We start from the raw sequence: 23,541 nt of genomic DNA, 5'->3' as shown, positions 1-23,541 counted from the left end.
ATCTCTAATCCTTGGTACAGAGTAGGTGCTTAATAAATGTTTATTGATTGAACACACAAAAGATATTTGCCTCAAATGCCAAATACAAAGAAGGAACAAGAGCAGTCTTGAAGATTTCAAGGCCAAAAACAGCACTTAATTTTCGGAACCAGGAAAAGATACTTTCATAAAGTATATTTTATTCTATTTGGTTTATAATTGGCTGGACAAGAATTATTCAAGAAATTGGCAATAAAACTTAAAGACTTCTACCTTCTATGTTTTAAAATTTTATTTAAAAAATTTTATTTTGGAAACTGGTCTCTCTATTTTATCCAGGGTAGAACTGCAGCAGTCACTCATGGGCCTGAGTCCACTGCAAGTCTTCACAGAAGCTTTAGTCTGTTCAGTTTTTCCATCCTGTCATGGCTCCATCACTTTAGGCAGCCTTATGATTTTGCAACTCTAGGCTTACCATATTTGTACCAGTCTAAGTTTGAACATTGATCAGCTTTCTACTACAGCTCAGAACTCCCAAACTCAAATGATACACCACTTTCAGATTTTGCCAGTGGCTACAAGACAGTGTGATTATGACCTGTAAGATTTTTAGAAGTGCCAAAATTTAAAATATTTATGGAGCTGGGGGCGGGGAAATAGGGGGAGAAGGAGAAAGGGGAAGGAAGTGGGAGGATGTATCTAATAGAAAATTCCTTAATTCATTAAAATTCTTGAAAAGGCAAAACACATTATCTTCTTGTGAAACATGGAATGTAAAGTATGTATGTTCTATGATATATTCAAGAAGGTTATTTTCCCTACTTCTTGAGAATGTAAAATGTGAACTACCAACTCATGGGCACTAACCAAAATTTATATGATGGGAAATGGCCATATAGGAAACCAAAAAGAGGTAAAGAACTTGATATCCTCAAAAATAAACACTTCTAGAAAAAGATCTGACCAGAACAACTTCAGACTGACATTAAAGCAACATAACTGTTACCAAGATGACTAGCAAACACACTAAGTAAATAATCGAATCTTCCTTATCTTTTTAATAGACATAATAAGTATAATTATCTTGAACAAATAGGCCAGAATCCAAATAAATTGGACTGTGGGCTGGACATATTGTTGATAAAAACAAAAACTTAGAACTTATACACCAGTGCCCCCAGTTGTCAAATTACTATTACAAGAACTAATGGAGAAATGACTATGTTAATTTAAAGAAAATGAGGAGCAGAAAATGAAAGAAGGATTAAAAAAGGAAGAGGTAAAAGGGTAATATAAAAAAGAGGGAATATTAGTATAATTAGTACTAAACATCCAAATTGAATTTGAATGATATAACAATAAGGAAGTTAGAAGTAGACTACTTTCAGCCAGAAAGCAATTTCCTTAAAAAGGGGATGGGCTAGAAAAAGAATTTTCTGAGAAACTCAACAACAAACAACAACAACAAAAAAGAATGTTGCCTATACTTTCTTTCAATTCTAAATTCCAAATTCTTCCATTGTTTACAATTTTCTTTATTTTACACTCCTGGAAATAATAATGTTGGTATCAACTAGGGCTTGGATTTTTTTTTTTCATTAATAATTTGACTAGATTTGACTGAGATATCTGTGTATGACTTCAATTAGGTTACACTAAAAAGACCAAATTCTAGTGTTTAGCAAGCATGAGTATGAGTAATTTCTGAAAGGCATGAATAAAATTAAATACAAACTAAAATTCCCTTTTTAGTTATAGGATTTGTAAATATTGCTATTCTTAGACAACAACTATTGTCCTGAATATAATCCAAGTGTCTATAAATTACAGGACAGGTAATAGTACAAATGAAGCTGGAGTAGGAGGAAGAGATTACATATATAGAGATGGGGAAATGTTAGTATGTTTACAGGGAATAAAGCTGAAGCACTTCTTTTCTTTATAAATATGCATATACAGAAAATATTCCTAAAGACAGAGGTTACAGCACAATTAATAGAAAGGAGAACCTGAGAGAAAGTTGCAAGTTGAGCTCACATTAGGAGGAAAGCAGAAGGCAGGAACAGAAATTAGGTACCAGGAGCAGGAAACAGAAGCTGGAAGAGACAAATAGTAATAATCTTCAATGAATACAGAGCATCTGGTGCACTGGGAGCCCTTTGCTTGCAACTGCACTAAACACATCGAGGTAAAGACTCATTCAGGAATAACTTTTTTTGTTTTAAAATTAATGCCTCTTAACTAGATATATTTTCATTCAAATCAATCAGAATTTAGTAAGTAAACAGATACAGTTTTTATGAGAATGTACTCACAAAAGTAGTGCTTTCTTAACAGTTCTTTATTATCATACTATCTCCCTCATCTGACTAAAATGATGCTTATGACAATAGGAGTGAGAAGTCATTTCTTCCTGTCACCAAATGCTTTTACCATTGAACAAGTGACTCAATGTAGATCTTTTCTTTATAGTTAGGTAACAGTTAACTAAGGAACTCCTATTTAATCACTGCTCAAATTTGTAGCAGAGTACAACATTATTTGGAGTTTACAGAAAGGTTTTTCTTTGTGAGAGTCCAAAACTTCAAATTCTGACTTCCAGATGAATATTCTAAACAGCCTAGAAAGATAAAAATTCCAAAATAAAATGTTTTTCTTTGTGGGAAGACTATAGGATCACAGATCTAGAAAGGGAAGGGGAAAAGAAGAGAAAAGGAATAAGAAATTATATAGCAACTATTATGTGCCAAATTATTATCTCATATGATTTTTCACAACAACCTTGGGAGATAGGTCCTATTATTATTTCCACTTTAAAATTGAGGAAACTGAGGAAAACAAAGGACAAATGACTTGCCCAGGATCATACAGCTAATGAATTTGACTATTTGATCTAACAATGAATTTGACAGTTTTCCTGACTCTAGATCCAGCCATTCTACCCACTGCTTCACTGCCTCAGAGGCCCATTTACTCCAGGATACTCATTTTTGCAGATAAGGAAACTGGACCCCAGAGAAGTCACAAGAGTAGTTGAAGATTGCACAGATAATATCAGAGATAGAATTTGAGTCCTACTCTTCAGACTCCAAAGCCAATGCTCTTTTCACTAAGCCATGCCTAACCCTACTCTGTCATCATTCTTCTGTTTGGCTTTAGAGAAACTATTTTAATTTCATTGTGTACACTATTTCAAACTTTAAAACATAGCAAACACTTCAAAATTAAGTGAAGTGATAAGTACATGATCAATGTTCATAAATAATGTCACATGCATATGAATGACAACTGATATGTTTGGATAGATACTTGTTCTTCCAGTAATAATGATAGATTTATATGGACTCATTACCATATACTATTTCTGTTCCCCTTGTTATCACTGTCACACATTTTCAAAAATATTAGTTAGAGAAAGAGTGCATTATATGGTCATAGAAAAGGAGAAAACTGGTCGTTATAAAGATTGAACCCGCGACCTTTATGAGATTAGGAATTTCTCTAAATTCATGATCTAATGAGCCACAGAATGTTGACAAATGCTTCCAAATCCTTAAGAGGGAAAAATATATAGTTTTTTCTTTAATTAATATGTCAAATATTATATGTTAAACCTTCAACCCAAAGATCCGAAGTACAGTAATAATCAAGGAATGACTTTAGGATAACAGAAAACTATTTCTTGACAAATAACTTTCATTTTAGTTACATGAAATTCCATAGACAAAAAAAATCAGTGATCAAAAGGGTCTTCAATAAACATCTACTAAAATAACAATATTCTTAACTGTATTATGACTACAAAGTGAGCTTGTTTCTTACAGGGACTGTGATGAAAAATCAGTAATGGTCCATAAAACAAACAAATAAATGTTAGTAGTGCTAAATAGCACTATTAGCTTTAAAAAGGATTCACATTCCAGATTATTGCCTATTTACTTCAGGAAGTTTTAGACTTTGGACTGAAAGATAGATAGCTGGGCTACTTCAACCTAATCTAAATATCGAAATATCGAAATCCACACTTGAGAACAGACCTACAAGTTAAGGAATATATATATATATATATATATATATATAAATGTATTTTGGTGAAGGGCACCCAGATGTAATCTATTCTTTCTCTGGTATTACAGAAAGTCCCAAAGCAAGGTGAAGGACTTGGTTCAAGGGCCTTCTGACAAGCTTTAGGTATATTGAAGAAGTAGAGAATAGAAGCTCTACTCTGGATAAATACTAAAAAGTCTGTAGGAATAGGGTTGGGCTGAGAAACCTCTTCACTCTGAGGCACTTCTCTCCCTCATCCAAGTACATCTTAGTGAGAACAATTGTTATTGTCAGAATTTTCTGTAGTTGGGGCATCACTAACCATCACTAGTGTTCCTTGGGACATCATCATGAAGCAACAACTGGGGACTCTCACCTCTTAGCAGAAGATAAAGTAGTCTCCTATTTTAACTAATTGTTTTTGATGATTTGGAATTAAAGTCAGTTGTTTCTTCCCCCTTAGCATCTAAGAAGCCTGATTATTGAGGAGGATGGTAAACTGAGCAGACTTGTCAAACTTTCACAACTAGATTAAAATGTAATTGGGAAATGTTTAACAAAATAATTAAAAATCAATATAATACAGATAATGTGAATGTGATTTTCTAAATCAATATGGCTGCAGGGATCCATTTCTTTTTGAGCTAGATAACCTCTGTTCTATAAAGCAGGGATTCTTAACCTGGGTGTCCATGAACTCCCCAAGAGATCCATGGATAGAAACTGGATAAGGAGAAAAAACCTATCTTGGTTATTTCACTAACCTCTAACTAAAATTTAGCATTTTCTTTAATTATTTTAAAATATGTCACTGAAGGCTTTAATGGACCAGTAAAAAAGTTCATCTCACAAAAAGGATTAAAGGCTCCTGTTCCTAGGACAAAAAGGCCTCCCCTTGTGAAGAGCGGGGGACTTAAAGTGGGCATGAAACAAACCAACTTTAAATCCTCAAAGTATTATGACCAGTATTAGAACTGGGGGGAGGGGGAGGACCTTGGGGATCTTCTAGTCTCATTTCATTTTACAGAAGAAGAAACCTTGACCCCAGAAAGAAGCAAACTTCTTAAGCTTACAGAGAAAGCGTCATTTAGTTTCTACTCCCAGGATTTAGGATGATCCCTAATCAATGTTTATTGGCTGAGTTGAATTAAAGGCAAAGGGAGGCCAGATCTGATAAATCCACAGCTAGAAAGAACTTTAAAAACCACCTTATCCAACTCCCATATTTGGCAAAGAAGGAAATAGAGAACCAGACTTAATAACAGAGAGGCAAGTAGAACCCAGGCTTCCTGACTCTCAATTTAATATTCTTTCAGCCATAGGTTCCTGAACTTGGGCTTTCTGAGATACTTTTTATTTCTCAGCCTTCTTCTTCCTAGACTACCTGACACCTAAATTAGCAATCTTTTTGCAGTCTCCTGTAATCCTTTTTCAGGCTGAACCAGCCTCCTCAGTTTCACTTTATTGTTCCTGCAGTTTTCCAAGCTTTTTCCTCTTCCTGAACTCCTTCTAGTCTTCCTGATTTCCTTCAAGTCTCAACTAATTTTACCTTCTACAAGAAGCACTTCTCATTTTTTCTTAATTCTAATCATTTCTGTTGATTATTTCCAATTTATTCTGTCTATACCTTGTATGGATATAATTGTTTACATGTCACCTCACCTATTAGACAGTGAGCTCCCTGAGAGCAGGGACTTTTACAAAATGTGCCACAGTACGTATCACAAAGGAGGTGCTTAATGCTTACTGACCAATTCACTGAAATGGGGTGTCTTGTTTGAGGAACAGCAAGTAGGCTAATATAGCTGCCTCATAGAATAGGGGAGGGAGGAAGGAGCCAGGCTGTGAAGAGCTTTAAAAGCCAGAAGATTTAATATTTGATCCTTTGAGTTGGATAAGGTGATAAGCATCAAACATGTAGCTGGGCAGTATGATATTTGGGCCTGCTTGGCACCAATTAGACTTGATATATAGTGTTACTAAGAAGATGAAACTGCATAGTTAGCAGGGTCTTGCACATAACAGGCACTCAATAAATGTGAATAAAATAACAACTACAGCTGAGCCAGACTGGTTTCCTTCCACAACATATAATATTTGGGAGGGGGAAAGTGACTGAATTTTTAAATTTGGAATCGCCAACTGATAAAAAAATGGACCTTGGAAGCTATGGATCACTAGAGGTTAAGGATTGTTTTCAAATGAAGAGAATCAAAAAACTGATTTACATTATCACAACTTACCACAAATGTGTAATCTTTGTTATTTTATAAAAAACAACAACAACCACCACAAAGCAATTATGGCTTTCTTGTGATTTTTTTGTATCAATCAAGTTTATAACATACTTTCAGCTCTTGGTCCTAGCACTTGGGCAGAAAATACAAGATTTTCTGGGAAAGCTGAATAATTAAAAGTGATTAAAATTTAGAATTTAACATCACTACAAAATACTACATAAAAATGAGCTATTATTATCATAAAAAAATTAACCCTGGAGATTACAGTTAAGGAATAAGTGTCTTTATTTATTAATTGCTATAATACCTTAGAAATAAATGGTTACTATACCTTTGTTGTTTTAGGTAGAGAATTTTCTGTATAGCTAGCAGCTCTGGAGTCAGGACTTTGTGGTTTGAGATGAACAAGCTTTTGGATTTCACTTTCACTCTGGGATTTACCTAATACAATTATGGAGGATAAGAAATAAATTATTTTTATTTTTATTCCTCACTGGATTTTTATGTAAATTTCACTTTATCTTCACTTATTTATGATATTTAAACTATCAAATTTTTTTTCTCTCCTGTCCATCCCCTTCCTTATTGGAAAAAAAACACCCAAAATCCTTATAACAAACGTGCATAATCAAGCAAAACAAATTCCCACACTGGCTATGTTCAAAAATATATGTCTTCTTTGGAACTATGCTCAAAAAGTTATCAAACTGTGCACACCCTTTGATCCAGCAGTGTTACTACTGGGCTTATATCTCAAAGAGATCTTAAAGGAGGGAAAGGGATTTGTATGTGCAAAAATGTTTGTGGCAGCCCTCTTTGTAGTGGCTAGAAACTGGAAATTGAGTGGATGCCCATCAATTGGAGAATGGCTGAATAAATTGTGGTATATGGTATGGATGTTATAGAATATTATTGTTCTGTAAGAAATGACCAGCAGGATGATTTCAGAAAGGCCTGGAGAGACTTTATATGAACTGATGCTGAATGAAATGAGCAGTACCAGGAGATCATTATATACTTCAACAACAATACGATATAATGATCAATTCTGATGGATGTGGCTCTCTTCAACAATGCAATGAACCAGATCAGTTCCATTTGTTCAATAATGAATAGAACCAGCTACACCCAGCGAAAGAATTCTGGGAAATGAGTGTGGACCACTACATAGCATTTCCAATCCCTCTGTTTTTGTCTGCTTGCATTTTTTATTTTCTTCTCAGATTAATTTTACATTATTTCAAAGTCTGATTCTTCTTGTGCAGCAAAATAACTGTATGGAGATGTATACATATATCGTATTTAAGATATACTTTAACATATTTAAAATGTATGGGTCTACCTGCCATCTGAGGAAGGGGGTGGGGGGAAGGAGGGGGAAAATTGGACCAGAAGGTTTTGCAAGGGTAAATGCTGAAAAATTACCCATGCATACATCTTGTAAATAAAAAGCTATATTAAAAAAAGTGAAAAATAAAATTATAATAAAAATACATACATATATGTATTTTTATTATAATTTTATATGTCTTGTTCATCTTGAGCTTACCACTTCTCTGCCAGGAGGTTGGTAGCATACTCCATTATCAGTCATCAGTCATCATTCATATGTAATAGTGGCTAGTCAATGTTGTATAGTTTTTGTTATTGCATAAACTTCTCCCACTTCTGTTTCCTTTCTTCTAATTTAGTTCATACAATATCTTTACAAGTTGCACTAAAACCATCCCCTTCATCATCTTTTTTAAAATTTATTTTTAAAATCCATTTTCTTTCTCTCTTAATTGCATTACTCAAGTTCTTAAGTCTTAAAGCCAGCTGTTGATGCATTTTTTACAATGTTGTTATATAAACTTCTCCTGGTTTTGCGCACTTCATTCTCCATCGGTTTATACAAGTTTTCCTAGATTTCTCTGAAACCATTGCTTTTATTGTTCAACTGTTTCATTATAGCCTAACAGCGTTCCATTACATCCATCCACTATAATTTCTTCAACCATTCCCACAAAGATTAATGATCTTTGCAGCCTGAAAAAGAGCTGCTATAATTATTTTTGAATACATGGGTCCTCTTCCTCTTTCTTGTAGCTTTCTTTCTGCTTTTTTTTTTGTGTGTGTGTGAGGGGGGGGGGGGGGGGGGGGAGGTATAGGCCTAATACTGCTATTGCTAGGCCAAAGGATAGGAACAATTTAGTAATTTTGAAGCAGTTCCAACTTGCTTTCCAGAATAACTAAAACAATTCAAAACTCCACCAATAATGCATTAATGTGCCTTTTCCCCCTGAAGCTTAGCCCCCCAGCATTTGTATTTTCCTTTTTTTGTCATCTTTTCCAGTCTAATAGGTATAACAACATAGAACCTCAGAGTTGCTTTAACTTTAATTTCCCTAATTACTAGTGATTCATTTAGTGTTGAATTTCTTCTTTTGAAAACTCTGCCTATTCATATCCTTTGACCACTTATCAATTGAGGAATGGCTATCGTTATGAATTTTAATAAATTTTTATGTATCTTGTAAATCAGGTCTTTATTAGAATAACTTGCTGAAAAGACTCTTTTTTTTTTGCCAGTTGATTTTTCTTTGTTTTATTTTGTTCTTACTTTCATTTTTGTTTGTACAAAAACTTAAATTTTATCAAATCAAAACTCTTGTCTTTTATGATTCTATTCCTTATGGAATATTCACGTCCACTATACTGATTAAACCAGGAAACTGCAGTATTTTATATCTTGGAAAACTCAGAAACAAGGCATAAAGTAAAAACAATAAAGTAAGCCAAACCAAAAAGGTTTCATTTCTTGGAGTCTTTGGCTTCAGAATGACTCCAAACATACAAAAATCAAAATAGATTTAATTAAAACAGCACTGCAACAAGAAAAACTTTAAAGTTGATTTGGAGGTGAGATAATACATTTAGGTAACTAAGGAAAAAAACATACTTAAAAGCTATAAACCTACCTATCATTTCCATATAAAATACTGTTTCTTGAAAAAAGTTAAACAAAAACAATTTCATAATCAGGTTATATTTAATCACCAAAAGCCCATTAGTCTTAATTAGTTTTTCTCTTTTCTTCCTCATAGTGCCTTCCCTTTAATACTAGTAATACTATGTATGTAGTAATACTACATAGCTAACCAATCAGTTAGCTATGTAGTAAGGAGAAAGACTCCATTCAAAACTCCATTAACCAATTTGCTAACCAGACTAACCAGTCTGCTAAGCTTCTCTATGTATTTAACTTGCCAGGCAATGATACCTCAGGCCTCATGGAATATTCTTTGAATGGATTCTTCCAAATTCCTTTCCTTGATAATGATAACTATTGCTCTCCCAACTCTATTTCATATTTGCTACTCCTGGTACCTATTTTACCTCTTATTTTGTCTGTAACCTCTTCTAAATAAACCTATCTTTTGACAAAGAGAAAAAAAATATTTGGCACCCAAAAAGGGAGATTTTAATGATAATAGCACTAAAAGTATTTCTTTCATCTTTCAAGTCAAGCTAAATTTAAACAACTGTTCCCTACTTATGGTTTAAGCATGAGATATTTTTCAGGCATGACTCCCAACAATTCTGTTATTTGATCAACTAATTGCAAGAAACCAGCTGCTACTTCCTGAAAGTCAACAGATAATCCTGGCTCAAGTATGGCACACAAAGAGAATACCTCACCCTCCAAACCGCAAGATCTAAGAGTGAATGCTTACGGGAGCCATCTTCAGAAATGTTGGAATGGAATGTCAGGTTGTTTTCAGTTGCTGGAATCTACAACAAAAGAAAATTATGAATCACATTAAAAATAAAGAAGAAACTGATATTAAAACCTGCTGACTCCAGTAAATCACTGACTGCCTGAGGGAGGTAACAGGCAACAGAACAGCTGATCATTTAAATAAGAGGCAGAAAAATATATGTTATGAAGCCATTAATGTGCATTTCAATTATACAAGAAACTTAGAAACAGATTGCATTCAGCTGCCAGAAAGTGTATATCATTTCCCTCTGTAAAAGATCCCCTAAGTCACAACTCTAAAAAGGGATGGAGTGAATGAGAGACTACCCAAGTATCTTCAAAAATGAGAATAAAATTATTTAATATCAAAAGTTCCTATTTGCTATTTCTAATTCCCCAACTATAATTAAAAGCATTTTTAAGAGAATTGTTATTATAGAAGAACAAGTTTCCTATATCCCTTCGATGTTTTTGCTAGTTTATTCTAGATGAGACGTTGGAGTTTTTAACAGAAATGACTAGCTTGATTTCTTATTAAAAAACAGACTTCTTTAAAAAATTAACAGTATGGATATGTATACTATATATTGGATTTAACATATATTTTAACATGTATTGGGATACCTGCCATCTAGAGGAAGGGGTGGAGGGAAGGAGAGGAAAATTTGGAACAGAAGGTTTTGCAAGGGTCAGTGTTGAAAAATTATCCATGTATATGTTTTGTAAATAAAAAGCTACAATAATATAAATAAATAATTAAAATTTAAAACCTCTAAAAACCAAAACAGAACTATCCTTCAGCCCTTACAAACTTAGCCTTAGACTTGTGTTAATGTCTAAATATATAAACTCTCCAAATCATGCTTTTGCATTCATATGTAAAAGACTGAAATCCTGGGCAGGAGATATCAAACTAAAAACAGTGCAGCACCTTGTCAAATTTGGAAAATTTCCACCAGCCCTGAAGTCAGGAGGACCTGAGTTCAAATCAACCCCAGACACTTAATCCCTCCTAGTTGTATGATCCTGGGCAAGTCACTTAACTCCAATTGCCTCAGCCAAAAAAGAAAAAAAAAAAGATAAAAGAAGAAAAAAAAATTTGAAAGATTTCCTAAATATCCTGATTACAGTATAAGACTTTGGTCTTTGGAAGAAAACAACTGAAAGAAGATAAAGACGTCCCAATGATTGGCTGAAGATCAACCATGCTCCTCTGGCCTTTAAGAGGAGTAGAGAGCAAGCACTATATTAAGCACTTATTTGTGCCAGGCACTGTGTTAAAGATTTTACAAATATGATCTCATTTGATTCTTACAACAATCTCAGAAGGCAGGTACTATTACTGTCATCCCCATTGGGGGGAAGGGGGGAATTGCTTCAGGAAACTGAAGCAAACAGAGTTTAAGTGACTAGTGTTTGAGACTGGATTTGAACTCACTCATTCCTGAATTCAGGCCCACCATTCTATATATCAAAACACCAAGCTGGATCTAATTCAGCAGACAGACAGTGAACTTGAGGAGTCCTCAATTCTTGAGGATTTGATTGTAAGAGGAGTACAAGAGAAGGAAGAGAATTTATTTTTTCTCCCCTTCCATTAGTAATGATATCTTGACCATCTTCTGGGGTGTAACTCTATGGCACTGTACAGTGACTCTCATTCAGAAGCTCCATCTTGGAGGATGCCCTGGTAGGAATCTCCTGCAGAAAATTTGGGACTGAAAAAGTTTTTTCAGACTCTATACAGTAAGCTTTCTTTTACCTGGGTGTATGGCTAGGCCAACTTTATCTATTACAAGTATGGAAAGCTGATATGAATAATATGGATGCTGCAAAGGTAGAATGCTGATATCTAGCAATGCATCTGGCTAAACAGAGAAATCTTTACTTAAAAGGGGTACCACATGACTTCAGAGATAAGGATACTGAGCTAACCTCATATAGCATGTACATGTTAATTTAGTTCCTTTTATTCTTGAACAGTTTTACATGGCTTGCTCTATTATGGCATAATGTCCATATAGCTTTACCAAGAAAAAATGGATTATCCATAGAATATGTTTTGCTTGACAGCTTAGAAATCCCAGCTACTAAAGCACAAACCCTGTTTCTCATCCCCGACTACTAACTTTCTTATTTTTATTCACTTCAACGCTTCTTTTCCCCTTAATATATCTCCAGTGTAGAACATAATGTCTATTTCATACTTTTACAAACTTTCATCATAAACCTTTTCTTTTTACTTCTCTCTATTACTGAGAGCTGATCTCTCTTGACCAATAACTGCTCACAGGATATGAGTAAGGGAAAAGAGGGAAAGGGAAAAGCTTAGTGCTTGGAATCGGGATCCTGTTGCTTCGGATAGTCTTCAGAACCAAGACTCTAAGGGAACTGAATTGGGAAGAATTCCTATTGGTCCTAGAGATTTTATTTTTTTCTGAAACACAGTTTCTAGTCAAGAAAATGGAGATGATGGAAGCCATAGACCAACTGACAGCAAGAGAGTAGGCCCAGTCAGCCTTGTCAAAAAATTTGCTCAGCCAAGATGTCTCACTCAGCAACGAGCAGCACAGAGAAATCATTAGAAGACATAAGTAGCTCTGTAATAATGGTGTTCAGTGGCTCTTCCATGTATGTTCATGTCCTATTGAGAAATATTCACAATTACTATATTTGATCACTCTCTCTATTGATGATGTTTGTAGGAGAATACTTCCTAAATTCATAGGTAAAATGCTTTTGTTGCAAATCTTCCTAATACGCTATTTCATTAAATGTGTTTACACTGAAATAATTATGTCATGTGGCTTTCAACAGGTACACACACTACTGGGGGCTCAAAAATTCTAGCTTTTAGGACTGCTAGCTCTTAGAAAACTTAGAACCTGATATAGAGTACTCAATCTCCAGGAAGTCTGATCTGTAAGTGTAATTTAGGTAGACTCTTCACTTATCAGATGCTACAAATAAATATATATAACACATTAAATCGTTTTGCTGACTAAAGCAGGATTTCATAGTATAATTGTTCAATCTTCAATAAGGGAATGCAGACACAGTAGGCAACTAATTGATTTTGTCTAATCAACAGCTATACCCATCTTAAAATGTTCTCTTTTCCCTTTAATTTGATCTTGATCCTGCAGCAAAAACTTAATACCAATCACTAATAATAAAATACATATCCAAATCTATGACTTCCTTGCAGGAAATATCAATCTAGAAGATTTTGTTTAATCATTTTATTAGCGTAAGATGTAGGTATACTCAAGAGGAAAGGAAAAAGTAAAAAATGAAATGCTTTGCTTCATCCTTTATTCCATTGTTAGCATTCTTTTGCAACATGTTAAAGTTCAAACATGGTTTATGAGGTTGTAAATAGGATTTGAGGCAGATGGCCAAAAGAAGAAATAAAGAAAGAAGTTGTGAAACTGCTGATTGTTTTCAAAAGTGCAGCATAAGCTTGGACAATTTGTATCCTCTACCTCCTCATCTATTCCCTTACTTTGTGAATCAACTATACTAATGTTTCATTATAATAAATTGTAGTTAAAGTTTTCTGATGATGCAGGCCATTTCAGCATTCCAATATTTAATAAATGTAAAAGCAAGATGGAAGTATAAAATTGGTCACAGGGTCAAATGAAGTACTTGGTTACAGCCCCCGTCTCTGGGTTTCGGTTTCTTCATTTATAAAATGGGAGAGATCAGAATTTATGATCCCTAAAATTCCCTCTAATTTGAACAGACTAATTTTCAGAATTTTCACATGCTAGTCAGATCAGGAAAGAACAGTGTTAAGAGAGTTAACTTATGTGATGATTTTTCTCAAAAGACCAACCAACTACTGTAATGTTTAAAAGCCCTTTCCTTATCATATTTCAAATCTATTGTGCTGAGAGTTTAGAAGACCAAGACAACAGAAACAAATATTGGATAATGGAGAGAAAAAAGAAAATTATATATTAAGTTAAGCATAGATAAGTACCTTGAAAACATTAGAAACTCAAAATATTTAAAGACCCCATAAAGTTATCAATTTCCTCTCAAGACTTTAGATTTTTTTTTTTTTTTTTTTTTTTTTTTTTTTTTTGCTGAGGCAATTGGGGTTAAATGACTTGCCCAGGGTCACAGAGCCAGGAGCTGTTAAGTGTCTGAGGTCATATTTGAACTCAGGTTCTGACTTCAGGGCTGGTGAAGTCTCAAGATCTTTTAAAGTAACTGGCAGACTTTTTTGAATCTTCAGCTAACTAAACAAGAGTTTTCACTGTATGTTCATTTTACTTGTTTAACTTAAGAAAATAATTTATTGAAATGACCAACAGGATGATTTCAGAAAGGCCTGGAGAGACTTACACGAACTGATGCTGAGTGAAATGAGCAGGACCAGGAGATCATTATATACTTCAACAACAATACTAGATGATGACCAGTTCTGATGGATCAGGCCATCCTCAGCAACGAGATCAACCAAATCATTTCTAATGGAGCAGTAATGAACTGAACTAGCTATACCCAGAAAAAGAACTCTGGGGGATGACTAAAAACCATTACATTGAATTCCCAATCCCTATATTTATGCACACCTGCATTTTTGATTTCCTTCACAAGCTAATTGTACAATAATTCAGAGTCTGATTCTTTTTGTACAGCAAAATAATGTTTTGGTCATGTATACTTATTATGTATCTAAGTTATATTTTAATATATTTAACATCTACTGGTCATCCTGCCATTTAGGGGAGGGGGTGGGGGGGGTAAGAGGTGAAAAATTGGAACAAGAGGTTTGGCAATTGTTAATGCTGTAAAGTTACCCATGTATATATCCTGTAAATAAAAGGCTATTAAATTAAAAAAAAAAAAAAAAAAAAAAAAAAGAAAATAATTTATTACCAAACTTCAAATATCACCAACTGAAGGTTATGTAACTTGAAAAAAATGATGATTTGCACAGGCAGCTGCAATCAAATTCCCAGACGATACAGAGCAACAGTGCTTGAGTTGTTTCTAATTTTAAATGTCTAATCTAGAACACATGCTTCCTTGGCAACTGAACAGCAGACAATTCCACCTACCTTCTCTCCTTCTTGATGGGAGATACAGTCTTCAAGACCTGGGGGAACATTCTCTTTTTGCTCCAATTTATGTGTTTTTATTTCATTACCAGTATTCCTTAGCTCATTCTACAAAAGAAAAATAACTTAAGTATCTAAAAAATATTCTTAATGTTCCTTTCCCTTCAAGTCACACTCTCTAAAAGAAACTTGTGATGTTGAAAAACAAAAGCAAAAACCCTTCAAGCAGCTTCAAGTCACACCCAGCCCCCTGATTCTCACAAGTAAAACCCAAAGATTAGTGAAATTACAAAAGCAGCTTTGTGGAAATACCTCAGAATTAAGGATTTGTAAAATGATCTAAATAGGATGCTCACTAGGACACAGATGCATCAACATACACACAAAGATCTTGTGATTCACACTCTTGGCAGCAGAGCTTGAGGCAATGTGAAATTTGTGAATTTTGTCAGAAAAGACCATTCAGGGGCAAGGAAAAGGGAGATGCAAATGCCAGCAATCAATAAATGTACTAACCATATACATAAATGACTGCCTGGAAAGAGAGACAGGGTTGATGTGCATATTTTAATTACAAAGACAATGTTTACTCATACTATAAAACAAATGTTTTTTTCCTAGATGTTTTAAACAAGAAACTGAACAGGCCTACAACTTTCTAGTGTTCCCACAAAATAAAACAACTTGATAAAACAGTGGGGTCCCCAAGTAGGAGTCCTATATGCTCATTGAGCTTTGACAAAAGGGTAACATTAGGGGATGGGAAGACAGTGCTAAATCTTGGAGCCTTGTCTCTCATGGAGACATGTCTCTCAAATAATCTTCCCCTCTTCTCTTCATCTAGTATCACCCAATAAACTCCTCCCTTTCTCACCTACTGGTCTCTCATGGCTCTTTTATGCTCTAAGTGTTAAGGCTATTAAAACCTAACTGGGCCACCCATATCAGCTGCTGTGCAATCAGATAAATCTACTCATTTCCAGTGATCCCAAATACCATTTGGTTGTTCTCCAGATTGCCTGTGGTGGGATGATGAATAAGAACTCCCTATTCCCTTCAATTTTTAATGGAAAAGAATGAGTCACACAGGATGAAGAGGTATGGATGAGTTGTAATTAGCAGAACAATCTCATTATGTCATTCCTCCTCTCCCCCAAAAAAATCCTTCTTCTAAATTTCTGGCAAAGATATCATCATTCTCCTGATAAACTTTGGTGTCCCCAGGTTCTTTCAGACACATATGCAATCATTTGCTTCATCTTCATCATTTCTCCTCTGAACTATTGTAACAGTCTCCTACCTGGACTCCCTGCCTTAAATTTTTCTTCATTCCAATCGACCTTCCACATCACTGCCAAAGTGATATTCAAGTCTGTACAGGCCTGACATGCCACTCCTTTACTTAATAAATTTCATTGAGTTTTCCTATTCACTCTAAGCACAAATATTATTTCAACTTTAGTTCATCCTTTTTTAAATGTCTTTTTTGGGTGCAAGTTTTACAGTGTTCATAATTATATATGTGGGCAATTACATTAATTTCAATTTCAATTATATATATATATATATATATATATATATATATATATATATATATATAATTTACATATGACATATAAATTAAATCCCTATGGATATGTGTATTACATAGATGTGTGTGTATACACACACACACACACACACACACACACACATATAAATATAAATAAAAGCTACAAATATACAGATCTGGAATAGCTTCATCAAGAACTTCTTAGTGATGGGATATAATATGAAAAATGTTTGGAGAAAACCATGATAAAAATTACCTTTCAGATCTGAATGTATGTCCTATCCTTCTGGATACTCTCTTATCTCTGAATTTTTGTGACACCTTTTCTTCAAGTCATGAGTCCCTTCATTCCTTTAAGGCACAGCTCAAGTAGCATCTTCTGCCCTTTTCTGATCTCTCCAACCATTAGTTCCCTTCCTCTCAAACTATCTAGAGATATTTAACTAATTCATCTATATTCACTTAATTTTATATTTGTCATATATCATATATATATATTTCTTGTTTCCTTTTTTGTACTTATATTCTACTATCTAACAGTGCCTGGCACATAATAGGCTATAAATCATAAATCATTATCTTTCCCCTAAACCCTTCCTACCCCCTGTAGAAGGCAACACCATCCTCCTAGGCTCTCAGACTCACAATCTAGGAGTCATTTTAGATTTTTCCCTTTCTCTCACCCTCTATATCCAATCTGCTGATAAGGCTCAGCAACTTCACCATTATCACGTATCTTGAATATCCCTCTTCTCTGACATTGCATTTTAGTGTAGGCCTTCATCATTTCATTCCTTGATTACTGAAATAACCTGCTAGTGGGTCTGCCTGCTTCAAGTCCCACTCTCCATTATAATTCATTCCCCATCCAGCCATCAAAGTGGTTTTCATAAACTGCAGTTCCAATCATGTTGCCCCCAACTTTTCTATAAACTCCATTTGCTCCCTATTGCCCCTAGGATCAAATATAAAATACTCTGTTTAGCATTCAAACCTCTTCATAACCTAGCCCCCCCCTTCTACTTTCACAGTGTACTTACACCTTACATCCTGACACATGCTCTTCAATCCAGTGACGCCAGTTTCCTGGTTGCTCTGCTAACAAGGAGCATCTCTTGTCTGTCACCATTTTCTTGCCTGAAATGCTCACCCTCCTCTGTTTTTGTTAATCAACTTGGCTTCCTTTAAATCCCAACTAAAATCTCACCTTCTACAGGAGACCTTTCCCAACTCCTCTTAAGTCCAGTACCTTCCCTTTGTTATTTATTTTCTATTTATCTTATATATAGCTTGTTTTGTAAATATTTGTTTGCATGTTCTTTCCTCCATTAGGTTGTGAGCTCCCTGAAGGGCAAGGGACTGTCTTTAGCCTTTTTTTTGGTAAATGCATCTTGCACAATACTTGGCACATGGTAGCACTTAATATATGCTTACTGATTCATTTTTGTTTTTAAATATATGTTTATTGATATCTTATTACCTCAATTCTATTTAAATTTTCTAAATGTCTTGCCCTCACTCCTCCCAGAAAGCAATTCCTTATAATAAAGAATTTTAAAAATACATTTATTTTATTTTATATAGATGGTTTCCTCCAGTGTCCCTCCCTTCCACGAGAGGCATCCCATATAATTTTTTAAAAGAAAAAAATATCAATATATTATATATATGTCCCAATGTCAATATATTATATATATGTTGACAAAAATCTGAAAATATATTCAATGTTCTACACTCATGTACCTTCCACTTCTGCAAAGGAGTGAGGGGAATAATTATCTTTTCATCTCTCTCTTTGGGACCATTCTTAGTTTTTTTTTTTCCTAATTATGTAACATTAATTTTTTTATTTTTAGTGGTGGTTGTCCTTTTTATTTATATTGTTGTAGTCACTGAATGTATTATTTTGACTATGCTTACTTCACTTTGCTTCAGTTCATGTCATTGCATGTTTCTCTGTATATTTATTGTTTCTTACATCATACTAATACCTCATTATATTAATATTCCATATAACATAATTTGTTTAACCATTATCGAAGGGATGGGTATATTCTTGGTTTCCAGTTCTTTTCTCTAACAAAAAGTGATGCTATGAATTATGACTTCTCTTTAGGGTATCTGCCTAGAAGTAGAATCTCTGAGTCAGAGGGTATGAATATCTTAATCTCCTTATTTGCATAATTCCAAATTATTTTCTAAAACAGATATACAGACATAGCTGAGAGATACTGTGGGTTGGTTTCTGATCACTACAATAAAGTGAATATCACAATAAAGCAAGTCATATGAATTTTTTGATTTCCTAGTGCATATAAAAGTTTATATTATTTATATTATTCTATTATTCTGACTATTAAGATGCAATTAATATTATGTCTGAAAAAAATCCTTAATTAGAAAATACCTTATTGCTAAAAAATAAATGCCAACCATCATCTGAGCCTTGAATAAGTCAAAATCAATGTATTAGTGTACACTTCCCATAACCTTTCCAATATGAATTATTTCCATTATTTGTCATCTTTGTCAATTTGCCAAATATGAGATGAAACATCAGGGGTTTTGATTTGCATCATTCCTCTTATTCTTAGTGATTTGGAGCAGTCTTTCCTGTGGTCATTAATAATTTCCAATTTTTCTTTTGAGTATTATCTATTCATATTCTTTGACCAATTATTAAGGAATAGAATTTGGTTTACAAAGTTCATGAACTGAAATAAATACACTCACTTATATTTATAATATTGTTGTATAAAAGAAAAAATATACATATATAAAATGTATATGTGTGTAATATATTGTACCTTTTTACAATAGTATAGTATGCACACACACACACACACACACACACACACACACATATATACACCCCCCCCCCAATATTTATAACAGTATTGGGGAGGCTTTTTTTTTTTGGTAGCAAAGAATTGTAAACCAAGAATATGCCCATCAATTAGGAAATGGTTAAACAAATTATGGTACATGAAATCAATGAAATGTTTATGTACTAGAAGAAACTATGAATATGATAAATATAGAAGCAAGGAAAGAATATGAACTGATGCTGAATGAAGAAGAACCAGGAAAACAATATATATAACAACTATGACAATATAAATAACAAGACAGAACAATGGAAATTGAATCTGATGCTCCAAAGATACAAGAGGCCATTTCTCCCTTCTTTGCAGAGATGAGAGACCATAGGTGAGAAACATAGCATATAATGTAGGATTTTTTGGTATGCTAATTAATTTTATTGAATTCTCCTCCTCCTCACACTCCTTTTTTTTTCTTTGTAAAGTGATAAGTGAAATATGAAATAATTGAGGAAACAAAGATTTGAGCTTCCAGGCCTATTGATTTACTAAGAAATGCATTCCAACTGTATGACAAATTGAGACCATGACTCCTCAGCTTGGCTCTGGACCACAAATAAAGGGGGAGACAGATTTATATGCATTTAAAGAAAACAATAAACAGGATATAAACCAGATACAAGATTAGATAATATGATCTCTAATTAGAGGAAAGTTTAAGGGATTTCTCAGTTGGGAGGAGAACTATTGGGAGCTATAATCCCCTGAAATCAGAAAAAAGAGGTTCTCCAACCCCTAACACCAAGTATAAATAAAATGAACAAAGGATACAATAATTGATTGACTAGTACAGGCCAGTTTTTAGATAAATATTACAAATTGTTTGACATTCTGTAATTGTTAGTAAACTCCCTATATCAATCTTCAGATCTGACTGGGCTTCTAGTCAGCAGGTCCTTAGTTAAAAGTCTCTAAGCAAAAAGTAGAGGCGGTCCAGCTTTCCAGCCATGCAGGACTAGGTTCAAACAATGCAATAAAGTTTTTTCACAATCCCCATAACTGATTTAAGTTTTCTGACAAGACAGAAACTGGACTAGACCCATAATGGAATAGAAAGAAAACTAAGTTATATCCAGAGTCAGATGATAGAGCCAGTCTGGCCCACACAATTCTCACAATTCCCTTAGTTATAAGGATTGATTCTTTAGAAGAGATAAGGGAAGAACAGAGTTGAAAATGTAGGTAAAGACAATCTATATCAATCAAGTATTTTAAAACAAAATATGTTGCTGTGTTTATAAAATGTTATTTTATGAAATATGTACTCTATCTTTTCTTTATCATTCATCTTTTCCCATCCCTTATACAAAATTGCCATGAGTCACAAGGAACATAAGAAAATATTAAAAGAGATTACTCATCAGAATATCCAGGAGAACATTCAAAGAAGATATTAAATGCAGAATCTAGGAAAATTCTGAGTTAAGGTTACAATAAATAATTATAGATTAAGTATAATTTCAAGAAGGAGATTATAGACACAAAAAAGGAAACCAGGGCATGAATCAGAAAAGGGTGTTTTAAATGCCTACAGTAAAATGGATACATGAAATAAAATATACAACTTTACAGTGGTGAAGATAAAAATAAAGTACTTATTTTTCTGAGGTGAATTCTTTCAAATTGGTTTAAAAAGCACAATGAATATTTTTTGTTTGTTTAAGGAGATTCTTACCTCCAGATCTCAATAAATATTTGTCATGTTAAATGGTTGAAAAGATAAATAATGTAAGGTACATACCATATTGTATATTGTGGAATTGCCTTGTTTGGACACAGCTGCCTGATATTTGGCCATCCTGTCTTTTACCGATGTTTCAGAAAGGCGAGGAATCTCTAGACTTTTTTTACTTTCACTTTTCTCTGAACCAAATGCAGAAGATGACAACTGGCCTGGAAATGGCAAATAAATAGCATCCTTTTTAACAAGGCAAGATAATACACATTTCAGTGGCAAATTCAAGGGTCTAAGGTTCTGAGATATTTTAAAGTAATAGTCAATAGAGAAAATTTTCTCTATTAGAGGTTAAAAAAAAAAAAAGGAACCAGGAAAATACTTATGATCCACAAAATATCCATTCACCCACATTCTAAACATTAAAAAGCAAGTTTCTAATATAAACTTCAAATTATTATATTATTATATTATAATTAATAAACATTTAATAAACATTTCTTTGAAGATTCCTTAACCTGTAAAGGAATAAATTATATTAAGTACATTGTATTTCAAATACTGCACTAAATTTTAGCACTTTTTTAAAAAATAATGTTTACTTTTGGGATTCTGAAAGGCACAGTACATTAAAGACTGAAAACTGGTTAATCTTTTGATGATTAAGTCCTTTGAAGCTAGCCCAAAATTGATATGTAGCATGCATGGTTCAGACTTTAGGCATATATTGTAATAAAGGGCAGGGCAATTAAAGGAAAAAAGCTAAAAATTAAAAGTCTGAAAATATAAAGAAATCTGTGGAATTAAATGTAAACAAAGGCAGCACTGTCAAATGATGGTTTATGTCCCTGTCATCCCAAACCTTCCAAGTCAGACTTTCCAATTGATATCATGAATATAAAGTATCCTGCAAACCACAGAAACCTATATATAAAGACAACCTTTTCCCCCTACCATTTTGTTTTACTATTTTAAAAAATTTCCAGAATAATTCCTACAATATGGTATTATCTTACCAGGACCAGTTTCCAAGTCTTCCAGAGAAAGGCAGTTTTCAGAGATCCTTCTTCCACCTGCACTTCTGCTTTGGTCCCAAAGAATCTGTTTAGAAAATACAATGTATCAATGAGTTTGCAGAAGAGATGAGGAACTGTTGATGTAATATTCAGAAAGATACAGATGCTGCTGGTCAAGTTCATTGTTTGTTGTAAAAACCTAATAAGAGAGACTTTGACAAAAAAAAAAATAATTATTATCATGGACGCCAAGTAAATCAGAATATACTTAGGACTCTTAAGAAAGTTGATTTGAGTCTTTTTGTTCCCTGAAAATGATATTCAGCAGTAGAAGGCAACTGTATAAAGTAAATAATCTATTCCACCTTCAGTTCCATAAAATGTCAATGCCCTGCCTAATCAATTGCCACTAATAAAAGCTAACAAGCATTCAGAGAGGTTTCAAGACTCAGATACCCTCGACATACAGCTTCAAAATTAACTAGCAAGTTCTCAACAATCCTTAGAAATTACATTTCTTTCATTTTTACAAATAAAAGGGGAGGGCGATTTCTTATTGGTGCTTTTTATTTTAAGAATTACTTTTGGGAAACTCCTGACCTGCACCTTTTCTCTGTAAAAGAAAAGGAAAATCAATGTACAATTACATTTTATAATATATAGATCATCCCATCATAACTGTTTCCCTTTACAGCCACCCACCCCCGTATCTCTCTAAATAAAATAAAACAACTTGTCACTAGATGTTAATAAAAATTTACAAACTTGGTCTCAAATAACTCAAGCAATATTTAAAAAGGTGAAACCATTAGTTTTAAAGGAATTTTTTTCTCTTGAGATAATGAGAAAAAACACTTTGATGTATCTGTTATTTCATTTCATTACTAGTAATGGAGATGACTTCCAGATTTAAATAGCCTGCTCTATTTTTTCTCCTGTCCCATATCACCAACTATCTTATAGGAACAACTAATTAGTTATCCCCAAGGCATCTCAATTTCAAAATCTCAAGCTCAGTCCAAAACATCTCATTATCTTTTCCCCAAAATTCTCACTTCTTCTATACTTTTCTATTACTATTAAAGGCACCATCACCTTAGTGTTACCTTCAATTTCTGACTCTCACTCCCCACACATCCAAACAGGTGCCAAATCCTTGTCATTTCTATTTCCATCACATCCCTTGTATACATCTTCTTTTCTTTACTTTCATAATGATCACACATGTTACAGCCTTCATTTCTTGTCTGGACTTCTACAAGTGTCCCAATTAATTTTCTTGCCTCAAGTCTATTCCTTCTCCAATCTATCTTTCACACAGCTACCTAAAGTG

General features: G+C 33.8%; 1 protein-coding gene across 3 annotated transcripts in view; it reads right to left on the bottom strand.

Moving 5' to 3' along the window:
- The window catches only part of LIMA1 (LIM domain and actin binding 1), a 106,970-nt gene that overhangs the window by 5,340 nt on the left and 78,089 nt on the right, over positions 1-23,541 (bottom strand). For 2 of the 3 annotated variants that reach the window (XM_003770886.4, XM_031937914.1), the window contains exons 5-9: positions 22,209-22,293; positions 21,259-21,410; positions 15,084-15,191; positions 9,983-10,040; positions 6,598-6,707 (exon numbers count right to left, since the gene is read on the bottom strand). In XM_003770886.4, the coding sequence (XP_003770934.2) occupies positions 6,598-6,707; positions 9,983-10,040; positions 15,084-15,191; positions 21,259-21,410; positions 22,209-22,293 (513 nt within the window). The remainder of the gene's footprint in view (positions 1-6,597; positions 6,708-9,982; positions 10,041-15,083; positions 15,192-21,258; positions 21,411-22,208; positions 22,294-23,541) is intronic. The other variant, XM_031937915.1, reaches the window with a different exon arrangement.

Source organism: Sarcophilus harrisii, chromosome 5 (genome assembly GCF_902635505.1).
Source record: "Sarcophilus harrisii chromosome 5, mSarHar1.11, whole genome shotgun sequence".
Classification (NCBI taxonomy): domain Eukaryota; kingdom Metazoa; phylum Chordata; class Mammalia; order Dasyuromorphia; family Dasyuridae; genus Sarcophilus; species Sarcophilus harrisii.
Note: the sequence above shows the minus strand (reverse complement) of the source record. Positions and strands in the feature narration are given on the sequence as shown.